Source organism: Neopsephotus bourkii, unplaced genomic scaffold (genome assembly GCF_033783945.1).
Source record: "Neopsephotus bourkii isolate Nb327-2 ecotype Australia unplaced genomic scaffold, CSIRO-AGI_Nbou_v1 NB_1542, whole genome shotgun sequence".
NCBI lineage: Eukaryota > Metazoa > Chordata > Aves > Psittaciformes > Psittacidae > Neopsephotus > Neopsephotus bourkii.
The window spans coordinates 7,362,213-7,376,727 of NW_026902018.1; the positions used below are offsets into that span (position 1 = coordinate 7,362,213).

General features: G+C 42.0%; 2 protein-coding genes across 4 annotated transcripts in view; one reads left to right on the plus strand and one right to left on the minus strand.

Annotated features, from left to right (window-relative positions):
* KREMEN1 (kringle containing transmembrane protein 1) overlaps window positions 1–10,705 on the plus strand; it is a 43,880-nt gene extending 33,175 nt beyond the window's left edge. The window contains exon 10 of one of the 2 annotated variants that reach the window (XM_061370894.1): window positions 10,505–10,705. The gene's annotated coding sequence lies outside the window, so the exon portion shown is untranslated. Of the gene's footprint in view, window positions 1–8,148; window positions 8,261–10,504 lie in introns of those variants that run through there. The other variant, XM_061370893.1, reaches the window with a different exon arrangement.
* ZNRF3 (zinc and ring finger 3) overlaps window positions 813–14,515 on the minus strand; it is a 77,778-nt gene continuing 64,075 nt past the window's right edge. For both annotated transcript variants that reach the window (XM_061370890.1, XM_061370891.1), the window contains 6 exons: window positions 11,721–11,852; window positions 10,720–10,830; window positions 9,314–9,481; window positions 7,240–7,342; window positions 4,744–6,486; window positions 813–3,649 (listed from right to left, as the gene is read on the minus strand). In XM_061370890.1, coding sequence (XP_061226874.1) covers window positions 3,606–3,649; window positions 4,744–6,486; window positions 7,240–7,342; window positions 9,314–9,481; window positions 10,720–10,830; window positions 11,721–11,852 — 2,301 coding nt within the window. In that variant the 3' untranslated portion in view covers window positions 813–3,605. The remainder of the gene's footprint in view (window positions 3,650–4,743; window positions 6,487–7,239; window positions 7,343–9,313; window positions 9,482–10,719; window positions 10,831–11,720; window positions 11,853–14,515) is intronic.

Sequence of the window (14,515 nt, forward strand, 5' to 3'; positions counted from 1 at the left end):
TCTGTTGGATTATTTTTACCTGTAACCAGAACTAAGTACCCCTGCTACAACCAACAGGCAAGTTCCAAACACAAAGGGGGATGCTTTCCAGCAGATGTTACTCATGTGCCTGGAGGCTTCAGAGGCTTGCCCCCAACGGGCTCGCTCTATAAGGGCCCAAGTGCTGTCCTGTTAGTCAAGAACACGAGCTCTGCCACACTGCAGTCTCTGCTTCACTGCATTTCCTTCCCTGTCTCTCCCGGCAGAGTTTTTTCACCCATCTCTTCCACAGCATACTCTGGTGCACAGCTTTCCTAACTTGTCCTTCTGTGCCCTACACTGTCTTTGCCTTCCTTCCTATAATCTATGTTTCCCTGCAGTGAATATCTCTAACTTCCCCCCTCCTCAATAGCAACATCAGCCCTCTGGGCTGAAGAAACAGGCAGCCCTCATGTAACACAAACACTGGGTTTGTGAGACTACCTGGGGAGAGTGTTAAGGCAGGCAGATGAAACTGTCAAGGACTAGACTGACACTGCACCAATACCTGGCAACAAAAAACCTCACTTCTGGTTGATACTCATCTGTGGCATTTGCCAAAACTGAATGGTGCTGAGAGGGATCATTACGGGTTGCCTCCAGAAAAAAAGCCACTTCTGAATCTTTTATTGTGACTATGTTAGGATCTGTGTGCATGTAAATACAGATTCACTTACCTGTTACTTAAAAAGCTGTTTGTATTAGAGTTCGTATCAGTATACACAGGACTACACTTTGGGGAGTACAGGTATCCATGTCCTTTCCCTCAAAACAAGAAGGACAACTTCCACATGTATATGCAATAAAACTGTATTTTTGTGTAGTTTTGCCTTTTTTTTTTTTCTTTTTATACAGACATTTGTACACTTTCTTACAAAACTCAGGTAACTACAACATTTCTTATATAATTTTTGGTCGGCAAGTACTGTAAAATCTTTGTGTGCAATTATCATGTATTTACAGGGCCTCATGTTAGTGATTTTTCAATGATTATTACAATTTTGTCACACACTCTCAACATAAGACATGGCTTAAGATAAATATATTAGTAAATAAATATTCTGAGAACATATTTCCATAAATGAAATGTGCTGCTATACATACACAGAATATATACAAGATGTTTCCTAGCTTTTAAAACATTTTTAAAATGGTAATGAAGGAGAAAGAGCCCTTTGACCATATTACAAATCTTTACAGCAAATTTTATACAAAAATTTTAAGTGCTATAACTTTAATTAAAAACATTTTAAATAGTGCCTCATGAGCCAAACACGATGAAAACTGTTCATGTAAGTAGTAGAAAGGCATTTTGTTACAAAACCATCTGTACAGACATACAGGTAGCAGGGAATTAACTAAATGGTGACTATAAAACCAACCACAGGATCCAGGCATAGGGTACCTCTGCGCTAAGGCCTGCCGAGACCGTTGTACTGGCAGATTTCTACAGCAAGTGAATGAGACCAGTACATCCAAAACCACCATGAGCTTGAATAGTCAATTTTATAACAACATTTTACCACAACACACTGTGTAGTTACACAGTACAGTGCATCTTCGGTGGCCTTTGGCAGTGCCTCACAAAACAGGAAGCAGAATAACCAAGGTAATACACCATAGCTTCTACAATGCGTTTCTTTTGAGTGGAGGAAGGAGAAAAGTAAGACTTGAAAAACAACCAAACAAAACCTCCAAACCTTTCGAGTTTATTCTCCCAACACATACCACTTCAGTCATTCAGAGAATGAGTAATGTTTTAAAATAAGCTTTATACACAGAAACTGTGTTTACTGGAAATTTTCTCTTAACCTTATACCCAGCTATTGCCTTCTATTAGTTTTCTGAACAGCTAGATTTTGGTGTTTGTTCATTTAAAAAGACTTAATGTGAATGCCTTTAAATAGAATTATTTTTTCCTAACTTACTCAGTACAGAAAGTAAGTAAACAGATTAATCTATTTGTTATTTCTTAGACGTTTACTTCTTTTAAAAGATTTCATTTGGGACTACAAAGCAAACAAGTTAACTTTGCTGGTTCTTACGATTAACCCAGTGCTGTCAAGGACATTACTTTGGCAAAATGATGTAACATGAAGGGTACATCTCCTTTTCATGTATTTTAAGTATATCCAAAGCACACTGAACTTTAGACAGATCTTTGCAGAAGACCAGCACTGTGGGCATTAAATAATTAGTTTCCCTTTAGGAGAATTCCTGCTGTGAATACACCAGACAGGATGACACTGTGTCCTCAGGCACATGCAGCATGACAGGCAACTTAAACCATGCTATGAAAGCCTCTTACTCAGAAGCTGCTGTTTCCACAGGAAACAATTGCTATCAGAAGTGACGATATATATTATCTCATGATAACAAACATCCCCACTAGTACAAGAAGGAAAGTATGTGCCCAGGCTAATGCGGTACAGAGAGCGCTCTGTACACAAAACAAAATAATTAAGCACAACTGGCTGGGCCCAAGAAACCTTTAAAACAGATCAATCTATGGAAGCTACATCAACCACAGCAAAGAAAACATCGATTAAACCAAGTCCCTCAGTTTTACACACACACAAAAGGTAACAAGCACTCCTTCCCTTAGGCATGCCTGCAGTCTTTTAAGAAAACAAGACACCTGACCTGTTTCCAAAATGAGGCAGCCAAGCTGCAAGCTCTTGTTTTCCTGCATATGCCACCATTCCTCACAGCCGTAACATGAGCTACAGGTGCCTGGAGAACTTCCTATGGAAGGCAAGGTTCATTACCTACAAAGGTATTACCCTTTCGAAACACTCCCTTGTAGAATTGGTATGAGGGAGGGGTCCCCATCATTCTTCACCAGTCAGAAGATAAATGAGGTCCATCGTTTAGCAGGAAGTGAGGAGGAAAACATTCAGAGCTACCTGTTTCCCTACCCCCATTCTGTTAAAATTAATCATAATGGCAGGAGACCCTTCCTAGTTAAATCATCAGAGCAGCATGAAAAGGGGAGAAGGGAAAAGGAGAAAGGAGACAGTCCAATGCTTCAGCTTCCTTAAAATTGCTCATATAACTTGCTGGCTACTAAGATTTGCCACTAGGATTAGTCAGTATCTGAGCATCCATACAGAAGCTGTATCCTTCTGGACTACTATATTTCAAGGTGCTATCTGGTTTCTAAGGCAGATGTAGCCCTGAGCTTATCGAAGGCTGGACTCCTTTATGTAGGAGGTAACAGCATCTACATATAGCCTGGCTTATTCCAACACACCGTGTTACCTCTCAGCAAGAGCTGACACGGTCACTTCTAAAAAGAAAATATAAATAACACTTTGTTATTAATATAGAAATGGCACTAGAGCTCAGAAATGCTCCACACCATGTCCCTCATGGGCTTTGCTCACAAATGGAGGCCTGAAAGCTTCAGGCAAGACGGACAAAGGAGACAACCAAGCCAATGTGGACACAGAGGAAGAGGAAGTGGGGGAGGGACTTCTCCACATTACCACTTTTGTCTGTTTGTCAAAGCTTAAAAAAATCAGGTTCATGAGAATTTGAAGTCTCTGATAAGCTCCACTTCTCCATCTGGGATCATCTGGACAGGTCTAGTCACCGATTTGGCTTCTCTCCAAGGGATGAGATCCAGCACCTGAAGGATAAAGAAAACTCAGGAACACTGCATCTAGAATACTGCATCCAGTTTTGGGGGTCCCACAACAAGGCATTGACTGTCTGAAGCGAATTCAGTAGAGAGCCAAGATGCTCAGAGGGCCGGAGCACTTGCCCTGTGAGAAGAGGCTGAGGTACTGGGGCTTGTTCAGCCTGCAGAAGAGGAGGCTCCGGGCACTCCCTAGCAGCTCTGCAATGCCTGCATGGAGGTTGTCGCAACAGTGGAGCCAGGGTCTTCACAGTGACGCGTTTTGGACAAGAAGTAATGAGCTTAAGTTGAAACATGAGATGTTCAGACTGGATACAAGGAAAATCATTTCACCATGCTGGCAGTCAAGCATGGGAACAAGGGCCCAGAGAGGGAGTGTATTCTGCATCCCTGGAGGTTCTCATGGCCTGACGCGATAAACTTGGTCTAATCTGACAAACTGAGTAACTTGGTCTGATCTCAGAGCTGGCCCTACTTTGCACAAGCAGGCTGGAGTAGATGACGGCCTGAGGTCCCTTCCAACCTGGAAGATTCCTATGAATACCCTTCAAAACAGCACTGGCAAGGCAGGTAAGGAATACACTCTACATTCTGCAGGTACTTCTTTTCCCCCTTGTGTACATCCACAGCAGAGACTTTCCCACATATTCTACAGCAATTCCAAGGTTTGCAGTCTTTCCATTTTTTTTAAAGACAGGGACAGCCTGACTGTCACCTCCCAGCACTGTGGCTTTGCCCACTTACACAGCTAACCATAGCTGCTATCACTGGAAGTGGGTCCGTGGCTGTGGGGGCTCTAATGAGGGACTTGTAGTTGCAGTCACGTTTTCTCCTCCCCACAAAGGATGTGTATGAACACTCTTACGGGGTTAAGATAGTAGACTGTCATGTTCTATTCCTCTAGCTATGACCAAATGGATACGGGTAACAAGAGAACCCACTTTTGGCTGAAGGATTAGTCAATAACCTACTATCATGCAAAGGATGGCAGTAACTTTTATGGCTGCAGGTACCCAGGGAGCTGGCAGCACTCCCTATACTAGGGCAGAAAGGTTGCAAGCAATCAAAAAAAGCACGCGTATTACCTGTGGCCTTTGTGGTCATCATCAGCTTCTGGGAGTTCAGAGCGGGACTGGGAAAGAGCATTCCAGCTTCCTCCTCCCGAGAGTAGTTCTGCTGCAGAAATGATGTTGCCTCATAGCAGACCTCCCTCTCGTCCTGTACCTCTCCTATACCTTGGCAGTGCAGGTAAGTATCTAGCTCAGGTGTTCCATCCCAGGAACTACAGCCTCCTGTGTGGGTCCCTTGGCACTCTGCAGGAAGGATCAGCTCACAGTCTCTGTCTTCAGGAATTATGGGAATGCGTTGACCCAGATCATAGACACTTTTACAGCAGCTTGGCAAGGTGTCATCAGGAAGCGTGTACTGCACATTCACTGCATAGTCTTCTGTATAGCAGCCACCACCTCCACTGCCACTGTTACTACTATAGGCTACCTGCTTCTCTTCATAGAAGCAGCAGGGCAGCCCCTCATATTTTACTCCATCTGTCCTACACAAGTGGTCTGAGTTAATACTGTACAAGCCCGGGATGTTCCCTGACTGTGGTTCTATTCCTGGGCCACACTTCCCCCACAGTTGAGAGCTAAGGAAGAGTGCATTACAGTCAGCTGTCCCATTGCTAGGCTCCAGGGCAGAGTGCTGGAATTCAAAGCAGTATGCACACGGTTGCTCCATAAGCGGCCCTGCTATCTCTGGATTCTTCCAGTTCCTTTTAACATCCAAGGCAGTACCAGGAGTGGCCTCATGTCCTCCCTCTGAGGTAGTGCCATTTGCGTCCCTGTGCTCTAGTGAGGAATTACTGCTATAGTTCGTATCCATGCTGCAATTAGACAGTTGGTCCCCTGAGGAAGAAGCTGGCACAGGCCGGCAGTCAGTGCCCACCAGACTGTGACCATGAGCTGGGAGCTCATCCTGGTGGGGGCCCTCCAAGAGAACAATTGCACCCCTGTTTGCACCACCAACCTCACCTACTCGGCAAGGGCTCTTACTGCGGTAAACGTATGGGTCATAGTCACTGCTCAAAGAGCTGCGGAAGGTGGAGCAGCTCCCATAAACCCCCTGGTTGCTGACCTCCGTGCAGTCAACCATGGAATCACTAGAGGAGCAGTGACACTGACCAGAACTGCTGCTGCTGCTGTCACTCCCAGGGCAATCAGCCAGATACCCACTGCAGACTGAACGATGCCCATGATAGCAGCTAAAGCTGGAGGTACTGCCACTCTCCAAGCGGGATGAGGGCACTACATGTACCACAGGAGGGAAAAGCATGCTGCTACCAGGCTGAAAGGCACGGGAAGGACCCTTTGAGGAAATGCCAGCTGGAAGCTGTCCATCTTGCTCAGGGTAACTAAGGCCTTGGAAGTAGTAGTGCTGATACATGGTCTCATATTGGGAAACGCATGCTGCTTTGGAAAAGTTGCGCCCAAACTTGGATCTTCGGAAGTTGTGAGCTGGAGAGTAAGCCCTATGTTCCAGGCTACAGTGATGCGTGTTTGGTCCATGGTCCAAATGAAGAGGCTGGTAACTTCGGATATAAGCTGGGGATGGGGCTTGGTAGAGGCTCTGATCACCATGTCGCTCAACTGTAAGCACCGTGATGGGGTTTCCATGAGGGTCCATGCTTGTCCGAGTAGGATATGCTGTTATCTGGTTTGCTCTGTGCACTCGGCCTGGGTAATGGACAGGCAGAATCACCCTCTGCTGCCGGCTGCGTGCTGGGTTGATGGATTCCAAACAAACTGGACCTGCATTTCCCTTCTTCTGTTCTGAATGAGAGAAGTCAGAGTGGAGAAGTAGGAGGGAATAAAAAGGAATACACTTTGTGCAAGAAAGAAGGCTATTTTGTTCCATTATATTACACAACAGAGTTCTTAAAACAAAAGCAGTAACTTTTTACACAGAAGGAAAAATAACAAAACAAACTCAGTCAAGAGCATCTGCCTGGAAGCCTTTGAGACACTCAATTGGATTTTCATAAAGTGGAAAAGAAGTTAAGTGATTACAGATACTGTTTTCATATGCAAAAGCTTCTGCTTATACAATATTCCTGATCTTGCAGGTTAAGAGCCAGGCTGGCAGTTACTGCTCAAGTTTTCACTTCACTCTTTATTTTACATAAATGTGTATTAATAGAAAACTTCTTCAAGACAGAGGAAATGGAAGGGAGGGCAAGGAAGGGAAACTACCTTCCAAGCTGCACCACCACTGGGAAATAAAAAAACCAGTATGTTGTCTTGTCTTTATAATTACAAAGAGAAAACATAGCCGTCTATTAATTTCTCTTTGCATTCAGCAGCTGACCAACGCTGCCCTCTGCAAGGCATCAAACCCATACCCACAGAAAACCAGAAATGTGACCTGTTACTCCAGGGCACACAGTAATTTTAGAAGAACTTAACCTTAACTGTATTTCTAGGGTTGTGTACGAATAAAGACTATGAGCTCAGGCACAATTTGTGTTTCATCTTGTAAACTGTTAAGCCCAGAGTGGATGAGAGCATCTTTACTGCAGCACTTACCTATGATGTTATGGCGGCAGTGAGGGCAGGTGTGATGCTGCAGTAGCCAAGGGTCCACACATTTCTTGTGAAATCGGTGAGTGCAGGGAATAACACGAAGTTCCTACAGGAACAGATGAAGGAAAATGAAAAAGTATTCCTACCTAATGAGTGGATTTTTCACAACTTACTCCTACTTTTTTTCAGCTACTAAACTGATAATTTCCTCATCTTTGAGTGCTAAGGAAAAAACGCCATCTGTTCCAACACAGCCAAAAGCACAGCAGCTAGTGATCAGCTCTCACTAAAAGAACAGTTTATTCTTCATTAGAATTCCATGCAGATAAACCACATTTCTTTAGGAACTTTTTGCTGTGTGTCCCTATGATCCTAACACTTTGAAGGAGCCCATTATTAAAGTTTTTCTTAATATATTAAATGAACTTCAAAACCAATTATCAAGAGTCCGTTTAATAATGCATCATGCCTACAACTATTAACAGTGGAAAACACTTGGGGAAAAGCAAAAACAACACAGTGTATATGATACTCTTTCCTTGCCCAGCACTCTCATCCTCCAGCTATTTGTTCACAGCATTTCCCTGAGCCTGCTGCATGTGTACCAGTTCAGAAACCTGAAACAGACCTTTCTTTCAAGTGCATCTTAAATGTCCCCATGAGCTGTGGTTTTCAATTTGTAACATGCTTTGGCAAGAAGTTCCACACGGCTACTACCCACTGACAGAGAAACAGCACATTTTGATTCACTTTGCATCCCAGCGGTTTCATTTAATTGCACTGGGGAAAAAAAAGAATGTCTGATTCCTGTTCATGCTCTCCATTCACAATTTGTATTCCCTCTGCCCACAGTCAATGTAGGACTGAACAGTCCTAGTCCACTCAAACCTTTTTTCTTTTTTTTTGGCACAGAAGCCATTCCAAATCTTGGATCACTTCTTGACTGCCTGTTTCTGAAGCACCTTCATTCCCAATATATCTTTTGTGAAGTGAGATCAGAAGTGCACACACCACTCAATATAAGAGGATGACTGAACTTACCTGGTGGTGTAATTAGGTTTCCTGTTCAGTTCTCTAGATTTCCCTGTCTCATTTCGAATGTCCGGTTTGCCTTTTTGACTTCCACGATGCACTGACTGCTTTCACAAAGCTATCTAAACCAGCTGCAAGATCTTGTTCCTGAACAGTAATGCTCACCTCACAATCCATCACTAATGCATGTGAAGCTCTTCCCTATGCATATCACTTCATGCTGAAGTTCATGCATGAATTTCTTATCCAGTCGGTTTTGTACAGTGCTTATGAACTTCTTGTCTGCCTTCATCCTTGCTACTCTGAATAATTTCCCATCACCTAACTTTATTAATTTTCTGTCTGCAGTAACACTCCAATACTGCAGCTGGTATTTTCTGTTGCCTTATAAATGATTAATCTTTCATGAATAATTTCAAAATAAAGTGTAATCAATTGTTTACATGGAAGTTTAGTGATTATTGACTGCTGCTGTTCTATGGAGCCTCTTTCCTATTTCATCCTTTCATTGCTTCCTCTGGGTAAAACTGTGTCACAGAAGGCAAGCACTGACATCAGTGCAGTGATGGAAACTGAAGAGTCAAAAGATGGTTCCTGAGCCTTCTGGCATTTCCTCCTTCTCTCCTCTCTTTTCCCAGCAGTGCTATATACTTGACATTTTATAGACAAGGTGCTACATCAAAGCTTAAGCAGCAAAACATGAAATGTATCCCTTATGCCAACAGAGCTGGCACGCACCATGACCTTAGCACGCCATTTGTTAGAAGTACTGAAGAGAACTAAATGCTGAGCTAACCTGGACCCAGAAAAGCAACTTAATGGAGGTAGCAACTTGCAAAATTAAATCCCTCACCTCTTGCCTTGTAGTATGGAGAAAAGCCCTTGAGAATCTTTTGGGAGCTACAGAATGCAGGCTGAGCTGGCTACTCAATGCAATCAGTCTGAGCCAGAGCACAGAATGTACCCAACAGCCAGCTGCGTACCATAGCGCTAAATTAAACCAGATTCATTTCAGCCCCTGTTAAAGAAACCACTTATCCTTTACCTCCCCATCAATGTACTTCTCCAAGCAGATTGCACAGTCAGAGGTGGAGCTGCTGCTGAGTGTGTCCAGTGCTCCACAGCTACCTTCCCGATGTCCCTTACTTTTGGACTTAAACTTCCGGGTCTCCATTTTTTCCAGTGCTTGCACTGCAAGCCTGTTCATGGAATTCTACAACAGAAGAAAGGAAGAAATATGAAAAAAAGGGAAAAAAATACACCAAAACAATAAAACAAACACCCCCCAAAATCCCAACAAATAGGTAATGCTGCTGCATAAGGGACTATAGCACAGAAACACCACATCATATTAATGTTTCTTACCAAATCACACACAGTCCAGACTAATGTTTAATACCATAAATTAAGCAGAGGGAAGGCTAATTAGAATTTAGATCAGAAACCTCTTAAAAAAAGGAAAAAAAGTATGCCACATGCAGTAGTGAGAATGGTAAGTTACTCTGAACTGAAACAGGGTGAAAGAGCTGACAACTGGGATACACTGCAACTGCTTCACTAATAAGCAGCAACTGCTTAAGGCATCATATGAGTTCTAGCCAATATTGATGGTAATACCCATTATGCTGCTACCACCATAACAGATGAAGCAGTACACGAGAGAGGGATTAAGCTGAAATGTTACTAAATCAACATTTTCTCTCCCCCTGAATTTAATCAACAGAAGTTTAGGAAGGCAGTGTGCTGTTTTCCTTTTACTGGAGAATTTATAATCCCCCTTTTTAACACTGCTTTTTAACACTGCTTTTGGCCCGTGACATCTTTTAGGTTCCCACTCAGTATGTCCAAAGCAAGAGTCCTAAGCATCTACACTACTTTGCATTCCTTCTGCATGTATATACTGGATAGTTTTACCAGTACAAACCTCAGAGTTCGTTAGCTTCCATTTGCTTTCCTTTTCATGTTTGACAGGACAAACCTCAAAGTATTTCATCTAGAATTTCTCCTAAGTAAACTTTTCATCTTGCAAACCTCTCCCATTAAGTATCAATACATGTTATTCTATTAAAAAGAGCTGCAATTTATTTTAAATTCTGAAATCCTCTCCACAATACAGCAACAAGATCTTGGACTTCAACTGGAAGTACACCAGGGCTATTAAATCAACCTCTGAACAACCAAAAACCTTATTTCTTCTCAATGATTAAATGGACTGCTTCTGTACTTGTCATTTCAGGGTTTAACTGAATGAACATCACAGGTCAATGCAGATCTCCTTTAAAGACATTTCTTAATTCTTCCAAAGGCCTACATCCATGCATAAAAGCCCTTTCACAAAGACAGTTATTTTAAGTAAGTGTCCAGCACTTCCAGAATAAGTGAGCAAGTTCTAGGACAAGGTAAGAGAAGCTAACTTTCAGCATTCAGTGAGTAACCCATTACTGCTCTTACCTGACTACGTCGCTGTTTTAGTTTGATCTTGACAAGAAGAATAAGGCAAACAAGAGACACAACCACAAAGAAGGCCAGGAAAATTCCCATGTCAAAGTACTCGGTCGGTTGCTTAAAAAATAAAACAAAAATAGTATTTTTCCTTTCTTTCGCTCAATTTCCTATCTGTTGTTCCCTTCTCTACTTTCTCAGTGGTCATTGTCCAATGTACACAGTCATGATAGCAAAAGTACACACTGTTCTGTTAATTAACTGGGATTCTAGGAGACAAAACCTGGGTCTCAAGTCATTGCACAGTATGCCAGTCACTAGACAGCTTTACAGTGTCTCTGAACCAACCCCACAAAGCCCAGTTTTCACTGAGTGAATCACACCCACCCAAATTTTCACCCTTTACTGGTTTGCTTCTGTACTTAAGTGAGGGAAAAATAAACATTAGAATTTTCAGTGAATGGCCCACTTCATAAATACATTTCTTAACAGAAAAATTCCATAAAAATACTGCAAAAGCAAAGGGACAACTGGGACATGGATGACCTCTAGCTTTTTTGTTCTTCTGTAAACCACATGTCTGAAAGAAAGTCCAGAAAAAACATTTTGTATTACAATTGCAAGTATCAGGTATAAATTAATCTATGTTAAAAATATCACAGAATTACTGACACAGGGTATGCTGCCTTACAAGTCTGAACTACCAAGAGTGTGCAACAACTGAGTTAAATAGGAAAAAGGAAAACTTCTATTATATAAAATTTTTGGCTATTTATATATTCAGAAGAATCCTCATGAAAGACAGCAGAAGCCACGCTGTGGATTCTATACTTACATGAAGTGTAGCTGCTTGTCCATAGTGCCGTTGCTCAACTTATTTAGGCCAACAGAATTTCACATGTATGATGCTCATGAGGAGCATCAAAACATCATTGCACTCAGTGCTGTTAGCAAGCACTGCATGAAGCAACAGCAGGGCAATACCTAGGTAAAGTTTCTGAAAGTCTCACCCGTGGAGGGCGATGCTGAATCCTTGCTCGTGCCACTTTCTGCTTGTTAACGATGTTCATCAGCTTGACAGCATCAGCTCCCTTCACATACACCACTGGTCTCTTCAGAGGGTCCTCTGAGCCCTGGTTCAACTACAACAAAACAAATCATCTCCTCAAGAGGCGCATTTCAGGAAAACAACCTTTCTTTGGACAATAGAGGGAAAAGTAAAGGAATATGAATGTGGAATTGATTCAAGCACCAGCTGTTCTTCTCTAGCGTAGACCTTCACTTAAGTATTCCACAGATATAAACTTTTGACTTAAGCTGCTTTATTTTTGCTGACCAAAACTAAGATTAAGCATAAGCAAACGTTATTTCTGAACAGCAACTTTAACTTAACTTCACTGTATACTGGCACATGTATTAATATTTCAGTAAGTTAAACCTCAGAATCAAGAATAAAAATGTGCACATTCAAAATAAAAAAAAATTAAAAAAAGAAAAGAAGAAATTGGCCTCGCTTCATTTTCTAAACCTGTGTTATTTCAACTTTGCAGTTACATTATTCATGTACAAACTTTTTTGGCTTTCTGAACAATCTTGTATCAGAATCTTGCCTTCCAGGCTCTTTGTGCCTAGCCATTTTATTAAGGTGAATAATTTCAGCTACATAACTCAGCGAACTCATTCAAACAGTAATTTGGGTTCTAGCAACCAGTAGAGCTATTTATTACAGAATAGGGGCCTCAAAGGCCAAAGCATGAGTAGACAGCTTAATCCACCCATGAACTTCCTTCCATGTACAGCTAAGGTTTTTGAAAGGCCAAATCAAAGAATCAGAAAACAATGCTGATGGAAGGTACCTCATGAGTCCCCAAACTCCTGGTCAAGGCTGGGTAAACTATGACAGGAGACCTGGCTGCTCAGGGCTTTAATCAGTCAGACATTGAAAACCTTCACATGTGGAGACTGTGTAATTTTCTGGTCAACAAATAAAAAAACATCCTATCTGCTGAACTATACATCAGAGAGGAAAATAACACAACAAGAGAATTGTTCAGTTACGGAGCATCACCAACATGATCAATTCACACAGCTTATTCTGACCCACAAGAAAAATCCTAGTATAGTGGTGGGCTGATAAGAAACAAGCAAGGTACTGACAAGTGAATGGAAATGGTACAAAGGAAAGAAGAGATGACAGGAGCGTGAGTAAATTGCAGAAGAGCAGCATATGGCAGAGATACCGTATCTACCTGTTATTTCTGGCTAAAATATGTAGAAATTACCAACTGACTGTTTACATCATGCTGTTTACAAAGTAGTCAATCTGTACAGATGATGGTGACAGACTTCTTTGAGACGTTAAAACAGATTCTTCCTAGTATGTGACTGGGCTTCTGAGAACACTGATTAAACTATTTTTAAGACAGATGTCTTATGAAGAACTAAAAGCTAACAAGTAACTTGAATCTAACTCATGGATCCTACGTGTCTAGAAAGCTTACTGGCCTATGGCAAAAACCAGTCACTGTCCATATGTTCCCAAACACACATACTCTCTCAAGCTTTCTTGTCTAAGAAAGAATGCACCTGAATCCTCAGTAGCTTTTTCTGTTGCCAGACTCTTGCCAAACATGATGCTCTGTATGCTGTTGCTCTTCTTCAAACTATGCAAAAGTAAAACTAAGAAACAGAGCATTTCTAAAAATAAAAGCTTCATTCTTAATCTACAGCAGAAGACACTGAGATCAACGGGAATAAAGCCCACAGAATCTGTACTTAAAAGACCTTCCATTTTGTAGCAATTCTGCTACCAAATGTCCAAGGACAATTCTCCTGGACAGGCCTCCTTCCTATTGCTGTTCACTGACAGCCAGGCAGGACTGCCCTTCGTAATACTCCACTCCTCCCTTTCAAAGCACTCTCCCTCAGTTCTATTGCTTTGTAACAACCATACCTGGGAAAGCTTCCTTAACAGTTCTCCTCAGTGTCTTAGGATACCTTCATCTGAACCAAAGAGACTCTGTATTAACTAATGTTGGGTTGTCCTCCATTGTTATCCATCTGTCATTGTTCTCCACAATTCGATTGTGAGTGCCAAGATGGCATTTATTTCAAATAAAAATTAATTAGTACCCTTAATGCCAATGGTTCTGAAGACTTTGACTGAGAGTCAAAATGCATGAAACAAGTGTCCAGAACAGCACAAGAACAGAGCCAATCAAGTAACACTTATGTGTGGAGTATGAAAGCTGGTCTAGTCACTCCTCTCCTGTTTGTATTTGCACTGGCTGCTGCTGTCCTCGAATGGAGCCTACTTTGTCAGCTACTGCACTAAGCCACTAAACTCCTTCCATTCTATTGGTAAACCCAAAATACTCAATCATCTACTAGTTTTCCAGCTACTGGGGACAGTTGCGCCCAGTTTATTATGAAGAATCAGGGAAGGACAACAGTTGCTGGTAGAGGGAAGAAAGCAAGAGGCAATAACTCAGCTTTGCAAGGTCAGAGCAGGGTGGCTGGAAGTAGCTGGAAGCTGTAATACAGAGAAAAAAAATGGAAAAAGACAGATAACAATTTTGTGCAGATAATTTTTCTGTGTATAAAAGGAGAAAAAATATCCCTGATAATGCTTGGAAGATCAAGGCTGTAGCCTTGATGCACATGCAGAGCAGAGTTCTCAAAGCATCAACTGCACACAGGCTCTGCATTCCCTTGTCCAGGATGCTCATTTCAGAATTAAAGCCAGCCCTTTTAAAATATACATTGCCTCTCTCTTCCCCAGAAAAGTTCAAGCAACACTTATACA